The 23,770-nt window shown below is 42.5% G+C and overlaps 2 protein-coding genes across 2 annotated transcripts; both read right to left on the bottom strand.

The window, feature by feature from the left end:
- Positions 1 to 696: 696 nt before the first annotated feature.
- LOC116677115 (golgin subfamily A member 6-like protein 7) lies at positions 697 to 21,783 on the bottom strand. Its single transcript, XM_032507795.1, has 5 exons — positions 21,511 to 21,783; positions 15,105 to 15,181; positions 2,176 to 2,353; positions 832 to 1,068; positions 697 to 719 (listed from the first exon to the last, which is right to left on the bottom strand). Exons 1-5 carry the CDS (start codon positions 21,701 to 21,703, stop codon positions 697 to 699), a joined length of 708 nt encoding a protein of 235 aa, XP_032363686.1. The 5' UTR covers positions 21,704 to 21,783.
- LOC116677111 (gastrula zinc finger protein xLCGF3.1-like) lies at positions 12,147 to 13,626 on the bottom strand. Its single transcript, XM_032507791.1, is given in 3 exon segments — positions 12,147 to 12,254; positions 12,256 to 12,998; positions 13,551 to 13,626. Coding segments are annotated over 3 exon segments (888 nt in total). The 5' UTR covers positions 13,588 to 13,626.
- Positions 21,784 to 23,770: the final 1,987 nt, after the last annotated feature.

Genomic DNA, 23,770 nt, shown 5'->3' with positions numbered 1-23,770 from the left:
TGTGGACTACCATGTGTAACCGTAAATATCTACTCAGTGTAAACGATTTTTCACAAACTGAGCAGCTGAAAGGTTTCTCTCCTGTGTGAGTCATCATGTGGTTCTTCAGGGTTTCCCTTGTAGCCAAAGCTTTACCACACACAGAGCAGCGGAATGGTTTCTCTGTTTGACCAACACATTTGTGCGTTTTGAAATGAGTACGCCAGGCAAATCTTTTGTTACAAACACTGCAGTTGAATGTTTTCTCTCCTGTGTGGACCACCATGTGTGAATGTAAATTTTCTCTCTCTGTATAAGATTTCTCACAAAAAGAGCACTTAAAAGGTTTCTCTCCTGTGTGAGTCATCATGTGTCTACTGACATGTGACCTTTGGCCAAATCTTCTCTCGCACTCAGAGCAGCTGAATCGTTTCTTACATCTTGAATTATGTTTCAGAGAGTTTAAAGCTGACTGAGGTTCTCTGGTCTTCTTCCAATCAGCACTGCCATCAGCCATACGTTCAGAAGAGTTTCCAGTCTGGTCTTCAGTCTCTGGTTGTAAAAGTGGATGTGAGTTCCTGGCTGGTTCTAGTCCTCCACGTTCCTCTTTATTAGTTTGTTTTTCCATCGGACCAACACATTTATGGGTTTCAACATGAGAACTCCGGGCAAATCTTTTGTGACAAACACTGCAGCTGAATCTTTTCTCTTTGTGGACTACCATGTGTGACTGTAAATATCTGTCTCCAGTCTCTGGTTGTAAAAGTGAGTTCCTGGCTTGTTGTGGTCCTCCACAGTCCTCTACGTCAGCTTCTGTTTCCATGTGTTGAGTTTGTCTCTGATGAAGCTGTGAGGACTGAGCTTCCTCTTCATCATCTTCACTCTTCACAGGGACAGGAGTGAATGGGAACTTGGTGATATCAGCGTCCTCCAGCCCTTGAAGCTGCTCTCCCCGCTGACTGCTCCACAGTTCCACCTGCTCCTCTTTAATGTGTGGGGGGGACTCTGGCTCCTCCTGGTCCACACTGGAGCTACACTCCTGCTGCATTGGGGGAACCTCTTCTTTAACCACCAACAGCCGCTGAACATCTGCAGGAAACACAAATTGAGGAAAACTGGGACGTCAGACAAAACCAAGACAACTTGCCTCCATTTACAAACAATCACAGCCATTGACATTTTCATAACTCAGTGTAACTGACAGTGGTGAGAAGTTCTGGAGGTCATGAAAGCAGACTGTAACCTGGAGAAGGTCTGGCTGGTTTGCTGTGAACAGAATGCTATAATCTGAATAAAAATATTGCTGTATGCTGGCTGTCCCTAGCCATAATTATTTTCATTGATTAATCCAAAGATTAATTTAATACTCAGAGAACTAAGGTCATTTTTACAGTTCTTTGTCCATCTGGTTTTATGTTCTATAATAACTTGTAAAGCATCAACCCTGTTGTCTTCAGTCAAGATATGAACATCAGTTTTTTTCAGGACAAACTGGGCTATTAGAATATGTGTGCTGCAGTGAGGTCACTTGAGTGTTAAAAATGGTTGTTGTTGGTTACAGACAAATGTCATGTAATGTAAACGCAGCCAACAGTTCGGTAGTTCCACTTTGCTCCCACATAGGGAGATGTCTTTGCTGAGAGAACAGCTGACAAAACGTGAAAGGTTACAGTCTGGTTACCTCCCGGTTACCGCTGTCTTACTGGTGATTGAAGCAGAGGGGCCGTAGGCTCTGTATCCTGCTCGAACAAACGCTGTTTGTTGTGTGTATCATAGAAACTTTATCCTGTTTTTGTAGTGTGTGCGCAGAACGTACATTGTACTTGGCCGTCGGCTGTAATCTCTGTGGTATGTTAGAAGTGATATTTCTTATAACATAAAACGTTAGGCGACTCCATAGTCGGCCGTCATCGCCCCTAGTATGTGGCCATTGGCTTGGTGTGTCAGGGCCATTATGGGGGCTCCCATCTTCCTATATTCCGACGTAAGTTATGGCAATCAACGTATTTTGTAATTGTATTTGAACAAAACTGGCGTCTCCCTTAGAAAACGTACAGTGCCTTGAACAAGAGCACCTGCCACTGCCCAGGAGATGAAGTGGCATCTCTCCAGTTACCAATCCACACTCCGTAACTCGATCTGTACGGGGATTTGAACAAGTGAACCGTTAAATAAATACGTCAACGTTGTTCCTACCTTCCTCTACATCATCTTCACTCTTCACAGGGACAGGAGTGAATGGGAACTTGGTGATATCAGACTCCTCCAGCCCTAGAAGCTGCTCTTCCTCCTGACTGCTCCACAGTTCCTCCTGTTCCTCTTTAATGTGTGGGGGGGCCTCTGGCTCCTGCTGGTCCACATTGTAGCTATACTCCTGCTGCTCAGGGGAAACCCCTTTTTTAACCACCAACAGCTGCTGCACATCTGCAGAAAACAGAGAAACACACAATGAGGACCGTGACTACATGCATTTGCATACTAACTTCCAGAGTGCTCAAGCTGTAAAGACCATAGATGAATTAAGAGAATGGATACAGTGTTTGATGTGAAGCTCCGTTCATTCTAGCTTCTGCTGAAGATAGCTAGCCCTGGCAGTTTGAGAACAGAAACATTAATAACATTGCATCCAGGTTACAGGCTTTACAGCATACAGTGCTCTGATGTAACATTAGATAATACACATGATGAATTACAGCCGTTTTGTTCTATTTTTACAGCTACAGGATCTCAGGAGAACCGTCCGGATGCTGCGATGCAGGGCGATGTGGGTGCAGTCCCTCGGGTCTGCTCGCATTCTATTTGTGCGTTGAATAATTCTGGAATTGGGTATCAGTGCAATTTAAAACATGAAGCCATGTAAAGTTTATGAGAAATATATTAAAGAGCTCTTAGTGCCTCATTGTCCCACTAGAGCACTACGCTCCCAGAATACAGAGCTACTTGTTCCTAGAGTCTCTAAAAGTAGAATGGGACCCAGAGCCTTCAATCCAATCCACTTTATGTATTTATATTTTTCAAAGTGCTGTACAAAAAGCTAATACAGAATAAATAGATAACACAATAAAAAATATAAAGTACAATAAAATAAATACAATAAAATGCACTGCCAGGATACGGTGAAGGAATACACATAAGATCAACACTCTACCTGGTGTTAAAAGCCAAAGAAAAGAAGTGCCAGCGCTAAAGAACCCTGATCAACTAGGGGGGAGGTCACAGAAGTGCCACCAAAGGACATGGCTTTGGTCTTTTTTCCTTCTTAAAATTTTAAAAATGTAAAGACAGCCAAGCCTTAATGTCCTGTAAACACTGTAAGAGTGGGTAAACAGTGTTGGAATCAGATCTTTTGAGGGGGACATAGATCTGGCTGTCGTCCACAGGTTCCCCAGATTTACTCCGCGGCAACGACGAGGAGTTGAGGATCAGCTCCCAGTCTGGGTTCAAGGACCATAGCCTTTAGCTATCAGGCCCCTCTCCTGTGGGACCAGCTCCCAGTCTGGGTCCGAGTACCAGAGCCTTTAGCTATCAGGCCGCTCTCCTGTGAAATCAGCTTCCGGTCTGGGTTCAGGAGGTAGACACCATCACCACTTTTACTGTAAGAGTAAACTTAAACTCTCCTCTTTGTTAAAGCTTCTAGTTAGGGAGTGAGGAGTGGCGGCGTCTACCTCGCCCAGCCCACTGGCTTCTCTTTATAGTCGTCAGAGTCATCTACCAACCCTTAAAGATCTTGCTCAGGTCCGCCTTGCACCCGCTTTTACTTATACTGTAATAGATTATTTAGACTGAAGGGGGACTTCCTTTGACACACTGAGCTCCTTTCTCCTCTCTTTCCCTCTGTGAGCATCCATGTCCCAGAAATGCTTGTTTGTTACTAACTTAGCTCTAGGGAGCTTAATCCCCAGAGTCCTTGTGTTTTTTATCGCCCAGAAGTTTCTTTGAATTAGGGTGGCACCTTAATCGTGGTTGCAGTTGTCGCTGTGCCCCTGCTCTGCGCCCTGCTACAATCTGCTACGCTCTACAGTACCCTTGTGAAGTCCGTGTATGTTATCACTGGCGCTACCCCAAGCTGGCTAAGTACTCCGGTAAGAGGGTCACTGCAACCTTTGGGTTTAGGTCAACAGATTTATTGACATCCAGATCCAGCATTGAATACAGCACTTGTTGCTTGCATTACACGTTGAGTAGGTGTGCTTGTGTGGTTTTTTGTAACGTAAAGAAATAAAGAATATATAATTATAAAATGTACATAATGAAAGCACATGTATACAAATAAAGAACAATAAGCAACTCACTCTGTCATACACATAATTGCTAGATAATAAATATTTGCTGTGCAAACAACTAGACAATACCGGATAGTAATGGAAATGAACACAATCCAAGCATACAGGTTTCATTATGTAGTTCTATCTATTGGCCACTAGATGGCGCTCTAAGACCATAATTGAACATAACAGCAGCATGTGCATGACGCGGGTAATCAAACCAGCAACAGGTGAACTACCCTAAGCAGGAGTGTAATTAACAGGTGAACTAACCTCAGCAGGAGTGTAATCAACAGGTGAACTAACCTCAGCAGGAGTGTAATTAACAGGTGAACTAACCTCAGCAGGAGTGTAATCAACAGGTGAACTAACCTCAGCAGGAGTGTAATTAACATGTAGAATGCTGTCCTAACATGCATCCATTAATGAGGTATCAACTATTGTTTCTGAATGGTACGGTCTGCAGCCCGTTCTTGGCATTACGGTAGACATTAGCATGCTATCCTGAACTATGATAAGAAAGATACTGTCATGTTGACTTACACAAATGAAAATACATACTTAACTAGCATGGACATAAAATTGTGCACTTACGTTCTCAATAACACACACGGCAACACAACAGAAGATTTACATAAGTAACGTGCAACTTTAAGAGCAGCTGTGCTCCTGTCCGCAGGGAACTACAAAAGGAAATGGTGAAGCTGCACATGTGCGTGTGACTATAATTCTCACTGTTCATCACCCCCCCAACCGGCACCGTCAGACAACCAAGAGCCTGTCCCAGGTTAGTAATCCTAAAAGGGAGTTTTTCCTCGCCACTGTGACACTAAACGCTTGCTCCAGGGGGGATTAGTGGAATTTTTGGGTCTTTGTTAGTTATTTTGTTTGTTTGTTTTATTTGGATCCCCATTAGCTTCAGCACACACTAAAACCTCTTCTTCCTGGGGACCTACAATCTTTTCTTTGACAATACTCATTATGACATTTCATTACACACACAGACATACATTTAAAAATATAAATCATAAGTAAATCTTACAGTTAACACAATTAATACAAAAAATGAACCAAAAGGCACTACTCCAAATAGATTAATCTATTTTAAGAAATGCAATAACAAAAGCCCTGTACCAAACTCATTTTAGATTAAATGATTAATTCCTTTGAAATAAATATGTCTTAAGTGATTTTTTAAGGCCATACTGAGAGCTTTGTTTAATAGTCGTTGGGAGAGAGTTCCATTCACACACACACACACACACACACACACACACACACACACACACACACACACACACACACACACTGCTCTGTACCTAACTGAACGGTGAATTGACTTAGTTTTAACTTTAGGCAAAATAAAACTGCTCCTACTGCACGCCTTGTTGGATGATGATGTATAGCAGCACTAAAGGATAGTTTTGTGTATATAGTAAAAGGTGTTTTGTTCGTTATAATGTTATATTAAAAAAAAACATTAGCAATACACAAATCTTTTTAACTTTAAGGCATGAGTTATTCATGCATTTTATCAACATTTGATCTACCCCCCCCCCCCCCCCCCCCCCCCACCCTCCATCACTACTTTTAGCGTGTATAGAGCAGCATATCTCCACCAGACTCCATGTAATAATCACTACTTTTAGCATGTATAGAGCAGCATATCTCCACCAGACTCCATGAAATAATCACTACTTTTAGCGTGTATAGAGCAGCATATCTCCACCAGACTCCATGTAAACAATCACTACTTTTAGCGTGTATAGAGCAGCATATCTCCACCAGACTCCATGTAAATAATCACTACTTTTAGCGTGTATAGAGCAGCATATCTCCACATGTAAATGTGTGAATTAAGAGTTTATTCCAACCAGACCAGAGTGGTGATTGGTGGAACAGTGGAAAGATGAACCAAGACGGCTTTTGGTAGTTTTACTTAGTTTCTGTCCACTTTGAATGAAGTGTGTTTTACGATGCTAAAAGTAGTGATTATTTACATGGAGTCTGGTGGGTGGCGACGGCCTGTTAAAGAGCGAAGATTCCAACAGATGTTCTGAATAAATGCTTATTTCCATCCGTCCTATCGTCATATCGTCGCTGAGAGAAGAGAGCCCAGGAAGGAGAGAAAGACCAGCTGAAGGTTTAATGGACTAACCTGCTCTGTGGACCCGGAGCTGAGGGTTGAAAACAGCGTCCAGTAGTTCCCGTTGTCGCTCGTTCTCCTCTTTTGAACGACAAAGTTCCTCCTCGTACTCTGCTATCGTTCTTTCAAACAGCCCAAATATCTCTTCAGCAGCCGCAGTTAGTCGCTGCTCCACCAACGCTCTCAGCATCTGGACTTTACACATTTTACCTCTTTCTAACACAACAAAGACCCTCTGCTAACACTGCTTTCTGAGAGACGCCATCTTGGTCACAGGGGGAAGTTAGCCGCAGTCGGGACTACAGCTTCCGGTGGAGATTAGCTGCTGAGTTTCAAAATAAAAGTCCAGAAGTGTTTTAGGCTTCTTTAGAGAAAAACACAGCAAGATAAATGATTAAAATACACGTCTGAATAAAAAAAATCAAAATAGCAATGCAAAAGATATAAATACATATAAATATAAATATGTGTACGGGTGCGCAGTTGCTTATGTGCCAATCAGGGGCCAGCATCACTGGAACCCATTGATTGACAGCCAGGGGCCCCTATCGCATTTTAATTACTCCGGCAGTCCCACGTGCAGCCACTGTCCAATCAGGAGTGAGAACGGGTCAAATTCATTTCCGTGTTTCTGATATGAAGACGAGACCGTGTGATCTCACATTTACCAACACAACGTACAACGAAAGACGTTCTGCAGCGAATGCGCACACACACACACACACACACACACCACACACACACACACACACACACACACACACACACACACACACACACACACACACTGGATGCAGGAAAAACCACAGATGAGATGTCCAGTTGACCTAAATTGAGGACAGCTACATTATTGTCGGTGCAATGATAAATTAAAGTCTGATAAGTTCATCAAACTGTATGAATGTGTGTCCCAGCCCAGGATAGGAAATTATGCCTTTATGCAAGATTATTAAGGTGCCCCCCCCCACACACACACAGTACGTGATGATAGCGCAATGTCCACGAGGCTACCATGAATAGGACAGGATAGGATCATAGAGACGCAGCAATTCCTGTTTTTCCCCTTCATGAGGCAACAAAGAGGCTGGTAAAAAGTGACAGTGGGGGGTGGATTTTTAAATCCTCCTGCCACTGTGGCAGGTTGTTAAAAAAGATGACTTCATGCCCTGTCCCTGAGGGTAGATGAAAAATCCGACCCGGCTGCCTCTCCAACAGTCCAGTTATGAGGCGTCTGTGATCCTGCAGAAGACTCTGAAGAGATGAAAGGAACTAAGACAGGGCTAGACCATCAGCTCTACAGGTAGGTATCAGGTAGACCTGGACAGCCAACAGCTTGGCAGTATAGTGCACTGGAGGCAATGCAGGGAGCTCATGTGTCAATGTTGACAAATAAAGCTTTATTGGTATGCAAAAAAAATATTGATGTCTATAACATTTTCTATAGGCCTTTGTTTTCAAAAACACTCACTTAACTCAGGTTAAGATTATTTTTAGATTAGACTCAACTTTATTGCCATTGTGCAGAGTACAAAGACAACGAAACGTCCAACCAGAAGGGCAAAAAGAGCAGAAAAGTACGATGTGATATTCAAGTATAGACAAAACATGACATGTAGTGTAGAGTTGGTTTACAGAAGGTGGTTTAGTAGAGTAATATAAATCAAATATAGATATGTGTAGTAGCAGTTACCATATAAGAGAAGAATAAAGATGGCTATATAATATGACCAATGTATAACAACTTGTACAGATATGTGTAATGTAGTTGCAGTAACATTAGAAAGAATAACATAGATATACAGTATGCAGTGTATTATCATAAGAAAACCGAATCCAGATGAATATTTAGCATGATCCATACAGACAGAGAGCTGCTGCTAGCCGGAGACATGTCGCTTCTCTTCTCCGCCTCTGGAAGTCTTCAACTCTTTCAAGATGGTCTCTCGTAGCTGCTGGCCATCTTTGTCATGCTTGTGTCTCTCTTCCTCGTCCTCCTCCTCTCCCTCTCCCTACGTTCAATCACCAGATGATGATATCTAACAATACCCGTACACGATATTCTCACACCGTGAGTACTGTTTCACTAACTGGTCACTAACGTGACAACGCGTCAGCCTATTGCAGTACTCTTCTAAATATGACTGTTTTGTATATAAGGCTACACATCATCGTGCCCCTCCCCAATGAAGGATTTCTTTTAAAGAATTGAGAGTGGTGGTAGTACAAGGGTCCCATCAAAGGGGACCTTTTAGGCCCACCACATTTGGACAAACTGTGCAGCAAAAGGAAATACATATTGGAATAGCCTGCCCCCCCCCCCCCCCCCAATAAGGGCCGTCCCACATACAGACATTTTAAAACTCATTTATAATCCTGGTTTTAGAAAACCAAAGCTGCACTCACTTTGGACCGCTTCCCCCATCTCACTATGTGGGACAATCCCATGTTGCTTTGTGTTTGTCTTGCCTCTCAAACTAAGAGGGTATTTTATTTCATCCATCCATCCATCTTCGACCGCTTATCCGGTGTCGGGTTGCGGGGGCAGCAGCTCCAGTAGGGGACCCCAAACTTCCCTTTCCCGAACCACATCAACAAGCTCCGACTGGGGGATCCCGAGGCGTTCCCAGGCCAGGTTGGAGATATAATCTCTCCACCTAGTCCTGGGTCTTCCCCGAGGTCTCCTCCCAGCTGGACGTGCCTGGAACACCTCCCTAGGGAGGCGCCCAGGAGCCATCCTTACCAGATGCCCGAACCACCTCAACTGGCTCCTTTCATCGTGAAGGAGCAGCGGCTCTACTCCGACCCCCAAAGGATGACTGAGCTTCTCACCCTATCTCTAAGGGAGACGCCAGCCCCCCTCCTGAGGAAACCCATTTCGGCCGCTTGTACCCTGGATCTCGTTCTTTCGGTCATGACCCAGCCTTCATGACCATAAGTGAGGGTAGGAACGAAAATTGCCCGGTAGATCGAGAGCTTTGCCTTCTGGCTCAGCTCTCTTTTCGTCACAACGGTGCGATAAACAGAATGTAATACCGCACCAGCTGCTCCGATTCTCCGACCAATCTCACGCTCCATAGTCCCCTCACTCGCGAACAAGACCCCAAGGTACTTAAACTCCTTCACTTGGGGTAAGGACTCATTTTATTTCATTTTTATTTTATTTCATGTTTTCCATTTCATGTTTTATGGATGTGCCTTAGGGACAATAGATGTAAAAAATAAGCTATGGTGAATAACTAGCATATTTACATTGTGTACTTTTTACAATGTTTATTAATACGTACTGTCCCTATCTACAGAAACAATTAAATTACATGAAGAATTAAACAAATAATGCATCACTACTGATTAGCATAGTTGATGCCGTTTCCAGTCCGTGATTCGTACGGTAACATGTGTTCTTTGTGTTGTTAGCTGATACCATAGGCCACTAATGTCAGACTATCAACAAAAAAACAGAAACGTGGCAACAACATTTACAATCTTGCTCCAAGAGTCATTACTTCAAACTAATGATTCAATGCAGTTTGTTTGAAATAACGAACCTCATCACCCGAAGAAAACCTGATGAAGCCCTATTGGACGACATGTTGTCGTAGCTTCCTGGTACGTAACGACCACCGTAGATGCAACATGGGTTAGAGTTAGCAAGGTGCTAGAGAGCGCTACTTGTTTGAATGTAATGTACAATTTCACTGCTAGATGGTAGGAATTCCTACACAGTGGATCTTTAAATGTCGCCGGTGGGTTTTGGTGTTAGTGTCATGTTCATGTTTTTAATTTTATATTTTATTGTCATAAACAATTAAACTAATCTGTGAAACTTCAACTGGTTTGAACCACCAATTTTCCCACAAGTATTATTATTGCTTCAACTTCTTCTTTTGGATTTCAGACATCAACCCAGTTTAGCTTCTCAGCATTCACAGTAATCTTCTGCTGGAAATCCATTTTCTATTTTCCGTTACAATCATGCAGCCGAATTATTGGATTAAATTTACATGAACGTTTATTTTAATTCCCTTTAAGCAGAACAGAAACTATTCTCATGGAAATATGGAGACATTTTTCTCAACTCCAGTCCATCATGCAGATTTGTAAATTTGAACCTGCTAGAACAGGGGTTCCCAAAACTTTAAGCCCGCGACCCCCAAAGTAACGGTGCAAGTGACTCGCGACCCCCCCCCCCACTTTAAACATTGCGCGCAATCGCGCACGCACTACAGGCGTATCCAAACATGAGAATATTGACAACACAAAATAACACAACAGCCATGACATTATTCTACAGTAATTTACTCATTACTTTAATTTGAACTTAATCTCACCTAATGAGGTGGATGTGCAGTATGTTTGGAGCACAGCAAGTTAAAAAGCTCTATATTTTAATTTAAAATAGTTTTTATATACATTACACACTAGGCCTAACAAAATAAAATCCCTTTTACCTATTTCGGCCATACAGTATTCGGTATTTCGTGGTGTTGGTTTTAATCGGTCTGGAGTAACAACTGTGGGCATCAGCGATGGGGTGAAGGTAAAGCCCGGGTCGGTAACGCTGCTACCACCGTGAGTACGGCGGGGATGGACTCCGTTCTGGACCAGGAGGCAGCGCCGGGCGCTCGCTCTGTGGAAGGAGCGGTACACGGAGCTAGATGGCCGGTGGCTGCCTACGTGTTTATACAACTTTATACATCCTCAAACTGGCTGGAATCATCACATCCTCTCCAAGGAGGGCACCAGCAGGGACATTGTCTGGAGGAAGTTCAGGCAGCAACTCGCAGAGGAGCTGAGACACGAGTTTAGAGGAGGAAAGGGAGCGGGGCGCGGTCCGAGCAGCGGGGGGGGGGGGGGGGGGGCGCGGTCTGAGGAGCAATGCGCACCACAGCAGACACCAACACGGAGGCAGTGACAGGTTAGGTTATAAATGTTCAAAAAAAATACTTTTAGGTGTTATTTGCATGTTTACATACCATATTGTGAATGAAATAATTACGTTTTACTATGCCATGTTATGAGTTATTGAAGCACCTGGGCAACTCAAGTGTATAATTAAACACGTTAAATTGTACATTTTGGTGTTATTTCGTTTTTCTAAAGATATCCTAACACAATACCTGCATTAAAATTGCAATTTGGTAGCCTATTGATCATGACAGATTATAGAGTTTAGAGTCTCGCGGTTCCAGTACTTTTGGAATCCCGGCAGTTGTAGTGTTAATGTTGGAGACGCTACTCGGAAAGAAAGAAAATCAAAACAGCTGTTCCCTTTTCATTTAGTTGCTTGGTTTTATTTTAAATTTAGCCACTAGTTTTATCTTGTGTTAAAATCATGGCTAACATGCTATTTCTAATCGTTTTTAAATTTTTATTTTATTTCTGGAAATCAACTCGCGACCCCCCCCTCGCTGGCTCGCGACCCCCCTGGGGGTCCCGACCCCCACTTTGGGAATCACTGTGCTAGAAGACTTTGGTTCAGCATTCACACTCATTTTCAGCAGGTAATATATTTTGATTCCTTTATTATCATGTGCACATCCATCATAAAGAAGCCGTCAATCGCGGTGAAAGTCTCTGATCTCAGGCTCACTTCAACAAAACTTTTGCAAAAATATAAACGCTCAAACAGAGTTTCCTGTACAGGGTATAGTCTTGTCTTTTCATGGCATCAAGAACATCCCTAGTCACTGGCCTAACCCCGATCAGTTTGCCGTTTCTGCCGATGGTTGGGTTGTGTCAGAGCCTTAAAAGATTTCTTACAGACTGGGCTGAGGTTTATCCTATGTATGCGTTAACATGTGTTTTTTAAGAATTGACTTGAAGCCAAATCCTTTATCACAAACTGAGCAGCTGAAAGGTTTTTCCTCCTGTGTGAATTCTCATGTGTTTCTTTAGATATTCCTTCCGGCCAAATCGTTTCTCACACTCAGAGCAGCTGAAAGGTTTTTCTCCAGTGTGGATTCTCATGTGTGGATTTAAATGGCTACTCACAGTAAATGCTTTCTTACAAACTGAGCAGCTAAAAGGTTTTTCTCCAGTGTGGATTCTCATGTGTTTCTGTAAACATCCATTCTCTGAAAAAGACTTCTTACAAACTATACAGCTGAAAGGTTTTTCTCCTGTATGAGTTCTCATGTGTGTCTTCAGGGTTCCCCTTAAGCCAAATCTTTTTCCACACTCAGAGCAGCTGAACAGTTTCTCTCCTGTATGAGTTAACATGTGTTTTTTAAGAGTTGTCTTGAGGCCAAATTTTTTATCACAATCTGAGCAGCTGAAAGGTTTCTCCCCTGTGTGGCTTATCATGTGTGTTGTGAGGCTTCCCCTCATGCTAAATCTTTTCCCACACTCAGAGCAGCAGAATAGTTTCTCCCCTGTGTGGATTCTCATGTGTATCTTCAAACTTCCCTTTACATCAAATCTCTTCCCACACTCGGAGCAGCTGAATGTTTTCTTACATCTTGAATCATGTTTCAGAGAGTTTAAAGCTGACTGAGGTTCTCTGGTCTCCTTCCAATCAGCACTGTAATGAGTCTTAGGTTCAGAAGAGTCTCCAGTCTGGTCTCCAGACTCTGGTTGCAAAAGTGGGTGAGAGTTCCTGGGTGGTTCTAATCCTCCACAGTCCACCCCATCAGCTTCTGTTGTCATCAGAGCAAAGCATTTATGTGTTTCTCTTCTGTGGATTCTCATGTGTTTTTGTAAATTTCCACTCTGTATAAAAGACTTTTTACAAACTGAGCAGCTAAAAGGTTTCTCTCCTGTGTGAGTTCTCATGTGTCTCTCCAGGTGTGTCTTGCGCCCAAATCTTTTCCCACACTCAGAACAGCTGAATCTTTTCTCTCCTGTGTGGACTACCATGTGTAACCGTAAACTTCCACTCTGTATAAAAGATTTCTTACAGACTGAACAGCAGAAAGGTTTTTCTCCTGTGTGAGTCATCATGTGTCTCTTCAGATGTGATTTGTTACCAAATCTCCTCCCACACTCAGAGCAGCTGCATGTTTTCTTACATCTTGAATCATGTTTCAGAGAGTTTGAAGCAGACTGAGGTTCTCTGGTCTCCTTCCAATCAGCACTGTCATCAGCCTCAGGTTCAGAAGAGTCTCTAGTCTGGTCTTCAGTCTCTGGTTGTAAAAGTGGATGTGAGTTCCTGGCTGGTTCTTGTCCTCCACAGTCCTCTACATCAGCTTCTGTTTCCATGTGTTGAGTTTGTCTCTGATGAAGCTGTGAGGACTGAGCTTTCTTCTCATCATCATCTTCACAGGGACAGGAGTGAATGGGAACTTGGTGATATCAGCCTCCTCCAGCCCTTGAAGCTGCTCTCCCTCCTGACTGCTCCACAGTTCCTCCTGCTCCTCTCTAATGTGTGGGGGGGCCTCTGGCTCCTGCTCGTCCACACTGGAGCTACACTCCTGCTGCTCAGGGATATCATCTTCTTTAACCACCAACAGCTGTTGAACATCTGCAGGAAACAGAATAAAATTCAGACAACTGTTCAGTCAATTCTTGCAACGAACTACTTTAAATACTTAGACAATACTTTTAGCTAAGTATTTCAACTGCTTAGTCTGTATGTTTAGCTACTATTTCAATTGTTTGGTCAGTACTTTTAGCTAAATATTCCACCTGTTTTGTCAGTACATTTAAATAAATCAAACTCTGCCTACACCATTGATTGAACTCTACTGTGCTACCTTCCTGTAAGGCAGAAGTGCTAACCACTGAGCCTCCATGCTGCTGACAACCTTCTTCAGCTGTTTAGTCAGTACTTTTAGCTAACTATATCAATTGTTTAGACAGTACTAGTAGCAGCTATGAGTTTTCTTACATCTTGAATCATGTTTCAGAGAGTTTAAAGCTGACTGAGGTTCTCTGGTCTCCTTCCAATCAGCCCTGTCATCAGCCCCAGGTTCAGAAGAGTCTCCAGTCTCTGGTTGTAAAAGGGGATGTGAGTTCCTGGCTGGTTCTGGTCCTCCACAGTCCTCTCCATCAGCTTCTGTTGTCATCGGACCAACGCACTTAGGTGTTTCTTCTCTGTGGATTCTCATGTGATTCTGTAAACTTCTTCTCCATATAAAAGAGTTTTTACAGACTGAGCAGCTAAAAGGTTTCTCTCCTGTGTGAATTCTCATGTGTGAATGTAAATATCCACTCTGTGCAAAAGATTTCTTACAGATTGTGCAGCTAAAAGGCTTCTCTCCTGTGTGAGTTCTCATGTGTCTCTTCAGGTGTGTCTTGCGGCCAAATCTCCTCCCACACTCAGAGCAGCAAAAAGGTTTTTCTCCTGTGTGAGTTCTCATGTGTCTTTTAAGAGTTGTCTTGAAGCCAAATCTCTTCCCACACTCAGAGCAGCTGAATGGTTTCTTACATGTTGAATCATGATTCAGAGAGTTTAAAGCGGACTGAGGTTCTCTAGTCTTCTTCCAATCATCTGTCTCAGGTTCAGAACAGTCTCTAGTCTGTAAAAGTGGAAGCAAGTTCCTGGCTGGTTCTGGTCCTCCACAGTCCTCTCCATCAGCTGTTTCCATGTGTTGAGTTTGTCTCTGATGAAGCTGTGAGGACTGAGCTTCCTCTTCATCATCTTCACTCTTCACAGGGACAGGAGTGAATGGGAACTTGGTGATATCAGCCTCCTCCAGCCCTTGAAGCTGCTTTCCCTCCTGACTGCTCCACAGTTCCTCCTGTTCCTCTTTAATGTGTGGGGGGGGCTCTGGCTCCTGCTGGTCCACACTGGAGCTACACTCCTGCTGCTCGGGGGGAACCACTTCTTTAACCACCCACAGCTGCTGAACATCTGCAGGAAACAGGGAAACACACAATGAGGAAAACCGGAACTACGTGCATCAGCATAGTAACTTCCAGAGGGCTCATGCTGTAAAGACCATGGACGTATTAAGAGAACAGATACAGTGTTTAAAGTGATGAATTACAGCTAGGGCTGCACGATTATGGCCAAAAATGATAATCACGATTATTTTGATCAAAATTGTGATCATGATTATTTGTTGATTCTAACCCAACTAAATAAATTGTCACATAGGCTATAACTGCTTTCACATCCATATTATGCTAAATTCTTCTTATGTTGAAGTTGTATGTTGTATAGACATACACTTGCAACACACTTAAATGAAAATTAGCTATCTGAAATAAATAACGGCGTATATTTGTATATATTTTTTAAAAGTATCTTTAAAAAAAAGCTCCTTCACTTATTTTCAACAATAACTGATCCAGGTCCAGGTCCAAGTCCAGCAGCTCCGTCTCACACGCTGTTACTCTACCAACTGAAGTTAGTTGCATTCAGTAACTTCTTCTGTGTTCTTCGCCGTAGCAGCCGCGATAGCAGAGTTACCATGGAAACACTGGTACAAATGCAGGTTTGCCTCTCATACTTAACAACATACAGCTCTGTTAATGACAATTAAAACTGCAGACAAATGTCAGAAGTGTGGACCGGCGCTGTGTGGCCGGGCTGCAGAGAGTAAAAGGAGAGAGAGGAGAGAGAGTAAGAGGAGAGAGAGTAGAAGAGAGAGACGAGAGAGAGGAGGAGAGAGAGGAGAGAGAGTAAGAGGAGAGATCACACAGGCACGGCTTTACAGAAGAAATGGGTCATGTAACACAAAATTAAACCATATCCATATAAACAACATTGCAGCGGATGCGAGGTGAGGTGAAGGAAACAACTCCTGATGGCACATGATCAGACAGTGGTTTACGGAGCAGTAGATGTGCTATGCAAAAAAAACCAGAGCGTTCTATGAAATGACGCATTTAAAAAAAGAATAATAATATTGCTCAACCACGCAAGTTTGATCTTGGGAAGTCAAAATCGTGATCGCGATTAAAATTCAATAAATTGTGCAGCCCTAATTACAGCCATTTAATCTATTTTCACAGCTATAGGATCTCAGGAGAACCATCATGAGCCTGCAGTGCAGGGAGACACTTGAGTCAGTCACCTTCCCCCACCTGTATGCTGTCACCTCCCCCCCATCTTACCCCTCGCCTGCACTCACGATCTGTAAAGTGGATGTGCGCCAGCTCTTCGAGAGGCAGAAGACCAGAAAGGCTCCTGGCCCAGACAGTGTGTCACCATCCTGCCTGAAAATCTGTGCAGACCAGCTGGCCCCCATCTTCACTCAGATCTTCAACAGATCTCTGGAGCTATCTGAAGTTCCCTCCTGCTTCAAACGCTCCACGATCATCCCAGTCCCCAAAAAACCCTCCATCTCTGGACTAAATGACTACAGGCCTGTCGCCCTGACATCTGTAGTCATGAAGTCTTTTGAAAGACTGGTGTTGGCCAACCTGAAGAACATCACAGTCCCCTTGCTAGACCCCCAGCAGTTTGCCTACAGGGCTAACAGGCCTGTGGATGATGCAGTCAACTTGCAAAACCTCGACTCTCCAGGGGCATATGCAAGGATCCTGTTCGTGGACTTCAGCTCGGCATTCAACACCATTATCCTGGAGTTCAACACCATTATCCTGGAGTTCAACACCATCATCCCTGAGTCCAACACCATCATCCCGGACATCCTCAGCACCAAACTCTCTCAGCTCACTGTGCCAGCCTCCTCCTGTCGGTGGATCACAAACTTCCTGACTGACAGGAGTCAGCAGGTGAGACTGGGGAACATCACATCCAGCACACGGACAATCAGCACTGGCACCCCCCAGGGGTGTGTGCTCTCCCCACTGCTTTTCTCCCTCTACACCAATGACTGCACCTCAGGAGACCCATCTGTTAAACTCCTGAAGTTCGCTGACGACACAACCATCATCGGCCTCATCCGGGACGGTGATGAGTCGGCCTACAGACGGGGGGGGGGGGGGGGGATCAGCTGGCTCTCTGGTGCAGTCAGAACAACCTTAAGCTCAACACGCTCAAAACTGTGGAGATGATTGTGGACTTCAGGAGGAGCCCCAACAGACTCAGGATCAGTTTCTACCCACAAGCCATCACTCTGATAAACAGCTGACTTCTTACGCACAATGTCAGGTTCAATTCTGGTCAATAACCCAGTAACACTGTCTGTTTACTGGTTCCACTTATTATTTCACTTATTTAATATTTATTCATCATTCTCATATCTCACTTATTATTTATTCATCATTCCCTATTCCAGAGCTGTTCATACTGTTCATATTGTAATACAATAATATAATACTATTTATCCCAGCATCCCTTGCACTATGCTCCACAAAATAATAACAATCACAATTCACTCCTACATACTTTGCACTATTGTCTCTATATTGTTTCTGGTTTGAATCCTACCTAAAGAATAGGGATTACTTTGTGTCTATAGGTAATTATGCATCTGAGCGTACAAATATGACTTGCGGCGTTCCGCAAGGCTCCATTCTGGGGCCTCTTCTGTTTAACATCTACATGCTTCCACTGGCTCAGATTATGGAGAAAAACAAAATAAGTTACCATAGTTATGCGGACGACACACAAATTTACATAACCTTATCGCTAGGGGACTATAGTCCAATACAAAAACTGACTAAGTGCATTGAACAAATTAACGGCTGGATGTGCCAGAACTTTCTGAAATTAAATGAAGGAAAAACTGAGGTGGTTGTTTTTGGAAAAAAGAGGAACGATTAAAAGTCTGCGCTCAGCTTCAAACAACAACGTTAAAAACAACAGACAAAGCCAGAAATCTTGGTGTAGTCATGGACTCAGACCTGAATTTTAACAGCCACATTAAGACAATAACAAAGTCAGCCTACAATCACCTTAAGAACATATCAAGGGTTAAAGGACTTATGTGTCAACAGGACTTGGAAAAACTGGTCCATGCTTTCATCTTCAGTAGACTTGACTACTGTAACGGGGTCTTTAAAGGTCTCCCTAAAAAATCAATCAGACAGCTACAGCTGATTCAGAACGCTGCTGCTCGAGTCCTCACTAAGACCAAGAGACTGGATCACATCACTCCAGTCCTCACTAAGACCAAGAGACTGGATCACATCACTCCAGTCCTCACTAAGACCAGGAGACTGGATCATATCACTCCAGTCCTCACTAAGACCCAGAGACTGGATCACATCACTCCAGTTCTGAAATCTTTACACTGGCTTCCTGTGTCTCAAAGAATTGATTTCAAAGTACTCTTGCTAGTTTATAAATCCCTTAACGGTTTAGGTCCAAAATACATTTCTGATCTGCTACTACACTATGACCCCCCCAGACCTCTCAGGTCATCTGGGACAGGTCTACTACTACACTATGACCCCCCCAGACCTCTCAGGTCATCTGGGACAGGTCTACTTTCTGTCCCCAGAGTCAGAACTAAACAGGGTGAAGCAGCTTTCAGTTTCTATGCTCCTCATATCTGGAATAAACTCCCAGAAACCTGCAGATCCGCTGCTACTCTCAGTTCTTTAAATCAAGGCTGAAGACCTTTCTTTTTGATGCTGCCTTTCTTTAAATGAATGCTCATTTCTTTAAATTTCTTATGCTGCACTGTAACTTTTATTCTTGTTTTTTATGTGTCCTAATGTTTCTATTTGTTTTTAACTGTCTATTCATGTGTTTTATTAGTTTTTAATGCTAATGATTTTTAACTGTTTGTACTTGTGTTTTATCTGTTTAACTGATTTTGTGTAAAGCACTTTGAATTGCCCTGTTGCTGAAATGTGCTCTACAGATAAAGCTGCCTTGCCTTGCCTTAGAGTATGTATAGTGAGTATATATAGTATGTAGTAGTGAGTATGCAGTGGGGTTGTAAAGTTAGGGCCCCCCAGGTAAAAATGTGTATTATTGTGCATAAAGAAGCCAAGAAAAGATGAAAAATCTCCAAAAGGATTAAATGACAGATTAGACATTCGTATGATATGTCACAAAAAGTTAGATTTTATTCATTATTTACACTTTCAAAATAACAGAAAACTAAAAAATGGCGTCTGGAAAAGTTTGGGCCCCCTGCAGAGTTTCTAGCATGCACCTTCCCTTTTGAAAGCTGAGACCTGACAGTGTCATGGATCATCTGACCCCCCCCCCCCCCCTTCCAACAATCAGCACCATGGCTTCTTCTAAGCAGTTGTCTAGGAATCTGAAACTGAAAATAGTTGACACTCACAAAGAGAGAAGAAGAAGAAGATAACAAAGCAGGAGAAGAAGATAGCAAAGTGTTTTCAGATGCCAATGTCCTCTGTTGGGAATGGAATTAAGAAATGGCCGTCATCAGGAACAATGGAAGTTAAAGATCTGGAAGACCAAGAACAATATCAGAACCGCTCGCAGGACTCTGAGAAAAGCAAGTCCAGACCCCCGATCCATCCGAAAGACCTGGAGACCCTGGAGCTGGTCTACACCCCTCCACTATAAAGAGATACTCATACAAACATGGTCTTCATGGAAGAGTCATACCTCTTCTACGTCCTCACCATAAAAATCATGAACATATAGACAAGCCTGATGCATTGTGGGAACAAGTTCTGTGGACCAATGCGGTTAAAATAGAACTTTTTGGCCGGAATGAGCAAATCTCCTGACCTCAACATAATGGAAAATCTGTGGCTAGACCTTAAAAGAGCAGTGCGTGGCAAACAGCCCAGAAACCTCAAAGAACTGGAAGACTTTTGGAAGGAAGAATGGGCGAAGATACCTCAAACAAGAATTAAAGACTCTTGGCTGGCGACGAGAAGCGTTTTTTGTTTTCTGTTATTTTGAAAGTGTAAATCTAATTTTTTGTTACATATTATACGAATGTCTAATCTGTCATTTGATGCCTTTTGGAGATTTTTCCCTCTTTTCTTGGCTTCTTTATGCACATTAATACACATTTTTACCTGGGGGGCCCTAACTTACAAACCCCACTGTATACTGTATATTGTTTGGTTGTTTTGTATGTGTAAGCGCGTTGTGAGCAGTGATGTTCCAAAGAAAAATTCCTCATTTGTCTTCATACCTGGCACATAAAGCTGATTCTGAAGTGTGTGCACCAAAAACCTCCCCCCACTTTAGGACCTCGACCCCCCAGCTACCTTGCTAACTTTGGTGTTAAGAAAAACTGTGCTTGTAACAACTGCCACTATGTCTGCAAGCTTCTTAAAACATTGAAACAAACAATTTATTTATAGTATTTAATAATAATAAATAATTGTAGATGTAATCTTTGTCCACTGTCCCTCAAATACTTGTATGTATAAATATGTATGTATGTATATAAGCTTTCGATAACAGATTTCAAAATAAAGCAAAATTGCAACAAAAAAAAGAAACGTTAATATTGACGTTCATTTGTTTATCTAGAAAAAGATCCCCAAAATCACCATCACCAAACAGACTCCATGTAAATAATCACTACTTTAAGCATGTATAGAGCAGCATATCTCCACCAGACTCCATGTAAATAATCACTACTTTTAGTGTGTATAGAGCAGCATATCTCCACCAGACTCCATGTAAATAATCACTACTTTTAGCATGTATAGAGCAGCATATCTCCACCAGACTCCATGTAAATAATCACTACTTTTAGTGTGTATAGAGCAGCATATCTCCACCAGACTCCATGTAAATAATCACTACTTTTAGTGTGTATAGAGCAGCATATCTCCACCAGACTCCATGTAAATAATCACTACTTTTAGCGTGTATAGAGCAGCATATCTCCACCAGACTCCATGTAAATAATCACTACTTTTAAAAAGTATAGAGCAGCTTATCTCCACCAGACTCCATGTAAATAATCACTACTTTTAGCATGTATAGAGCAGCATATCTCCACCAGACTCCATGTAAATAATCACTACTTTTAGCGTGTATAGAGCAGCATATCTCCACATGTAAATGTGTGAATTAAGAGTTTATTCCAACCAGACCAGAGTGGTGATTGGTGGAACAGTGGAAAGATGAACCAAGACGGCTTTTAGTAGTTTTATTTAGTTTCTGTCCACTTTGAATGAAGTGTGTTTTACGATGATAAAAGTAGTGATTATTTCCATGGAGTCTGGTGGGTGGCGACGGCCTGTTAAAGAGCGAAGATTCCAACAGATGTTCTGAATAAATGCTTATTTCCATCCGTCCTATCGTCATATCGTCGCTGAGAGAAGAGAGCCCAGGAAGGAGAGAAAGACCAGCTGAAGGTTTAATGGACTAACCTGCTCTGTGGACCCGGAGCTGAGGGTTGAAAACAGCGTCCAGTAGTTCCCGTTGTCGCTCGTTCTCCTCTTTTGAACGACAAAGTTCCTCCTCGTACTCTGCTATCGTTCTTTCAAACAGCCCAAATATCTCTTCAGCAGCCGCAGTTAGTCGCTGCTCCACCAACGCTCTCAGCATCTGGACTTTACACATTTTACCTCTTTCTAACACAACAAAGACCCTCTGCTAACACTGCTTTCTGAGAGACGCCATCTTGGTCAGAGGGGCAAGTTAGCCGCAGTCGGGACTACAGCTTCCGGTGGAGATCAGCTGCTGAGCTTCAAAATAAAAGACCGGAAGTGTTCCAGATTTCCTCTGAAAAACATGTAGGAATATAAATGATAAATATACACTTTAGAAGAAAGTGCAAATACTTTGTTAAATTTTCAGAGCTCTTAGAAAAACAATGAACCAAATCAAAGATGATGGTAGTTTCCTTTTAATTTGTCAAACAGAAGAAGGACCAATCAGAACTGACTCGGTGCTGCAGCGCCCCCTGGTGGCAAAGCTGCGATGACAAGAAAATTACAGCTTTAATTGTAAATACATTCCACCATTTATTCTCTATACTTATATTTATTCATTGTTTGTTTTCTTTAGAGTGTCTTGTACCATTTTCTGTTTTATGTTGACGTCTTACCCAAAAAACACAACCCAGCCGGTAACTATGGCGACCTACGGAAGAGGATTAGGGCCACTGGTGAAAAAATTGTGTGAGTTGTTTTTTCTCAGAAATTTGACTTTAATCTCAGAATTCTGAGAATAAATACAGAACTGACATAGATGTTTCACAAGTGGACCTAATCCTCTTCCGTAGAGACCAGGTCCACCAGAGAAACACATAAATGTATTTTTGACTTAAAGAATTGATTTAAGAATTATGACAGTCGTGTGTTGTGCTCTACACAGTCCCGTACATATATACCTGCAACCATGTTATTAATTGAGACGTATTTTTAAAAACTGCTAGCTTGCTGCGCTAACTGCTGATGCTAACGTTGCATTGCTGATTTGATTAGTCTCTGTGTTTCCTTTGTGTCTTGTGAGTTCATTTGGTTCTGTGTGTTGCATGTGTTTCTGTTTTTTTGTATCTTTTGAGTGGTGTACTGTGTGTGCCTGCTCTTTCCTGGCCTGAATACTTTCGGTACTTCTTGTTTGTAAGTTTTTCTTGGTCTTCATTTGAATAAACATCAAACTCTGCATTTAGGTCCAAGCCTCTAACTATTCGTGACAGATTGAACCCCCCACAAATGGACCCTGCAGGTATGGAGATCTTTCACCCTAAAGACTCTGGGAGGATGGGATTTTTTTTGCTCCCTGCATGAGGAGGACCCTGCCTTCACTAGGCACCTTATGGAGGTGCGCTGGCAGGCTAAGGCACAGGAGTTTGGTAACCCACTTTGGTTTAACCCTCTGGGCCCTGAGGCCATTTCTACAGTTTATTGTCCGTCTGGATTTATTTTATAATAACTTGTAAAACATCAACCCTGTTGTCTACAGTCAAGATATGAACTTCATTTTTTTTTAGGACAAACTGGGTTATTGGAATATTTGGGTTGCAGTGAGGTCACTTGCATGTTAAAAATGGTTGTAGGGCCTTAAAGATAAATAAATAAATAAAACGGAACATGAATCTTCCAGATATGTATTGATATCACAGACATATAAGTAAAACCTCTAAAACACTTCTCATATGTCTTGGGAGTCACACTGTGAAGAAATAATCATTATAACTTATACAGTGACAAAATACATGCATTTACTCCAAAAAAGTCCAGACGTTTTGCTCTCATGATATTTACTTATGCCAATAATAACATAATAATGTCATATTTATTGATATTACACCCACAGCAATGTTATACAAGCAAATATGTGTCTAAGTAGTGCATTATTTGGCCTTCCATAGAGTCTATAGGCATTTTTGTCCCCTCTGGCCTTCCATACAAGAGGGGTGCCTTTATCTCCCATATATGGGCATGCACTTCCTGCAAAATAGACAGGACAGACAGAGAGAGAGACGGAGGAGCGAGCCGGCGGCAGAAATGAGCCAAAACGCGATGAATTATGGACATAAAGTGGATCAATCTTGGATATAACAGTATGGATTTAAAGGCCAAAGAGGCTGAAGTTCCAGGCTGGATAGAAAACCCCCTGTAGAGGCTAGAAAGACCCGGAAAAGACCTCCGTAAAGCCGAAAACGTCAGGATTCAAACGAAA

This window comes from Etheostoma spectabile, unplaced genomic scaffold, assembly GCF_008692095.1.
Source record: "Etheostoma spectabile isolate EspeVRDwgs_2016 unplaced genomic scaffold, UIUC_Espe_1.0 scaffold00004397, whole genome shotgun sequence".
In the NCBI taxonomy this organism is placed as follows: domain Eukaryota; kingdom Metazoa; phylum Chordata; class Actinopteri; order Perciformes; family Percidae; genus Etheostoma; species Etheostoma spectabile.
Note: the sequence above shows the minus strand (reverse complement) of the source record. Positions and strands in the feature narration are given on the sequence as shown.

What these genes read in the sequence shown, in the direction of transcription:
- LOC116677115 (XM_032507795.1), bottom strand. Translation starts at nt 21,703, where the DNA reads ATGTGTAAAGTCCAGATGCTGAGAGCGTTGGTGGAGCAGCGACTAACT. An exon ending in GCTCCGGGTCCACAGAGCAG is followed by an intron (nt 15,182 to 21,510) that starts GTTAGTCCATTA and finishes TGTTTCCTGCAG; the next exon opens with ATGTTCAGCAGCTGTGGGTG. An exon ending in GCTCCAGTGTGGACCAGCAG is followed by an intron (nt 2,354 to 15,104) that starts GAGCCAGAGCCC and finishes CCTGAGCAGCAG; the next exon opens with GAGTATAGCTACAATGTGGA.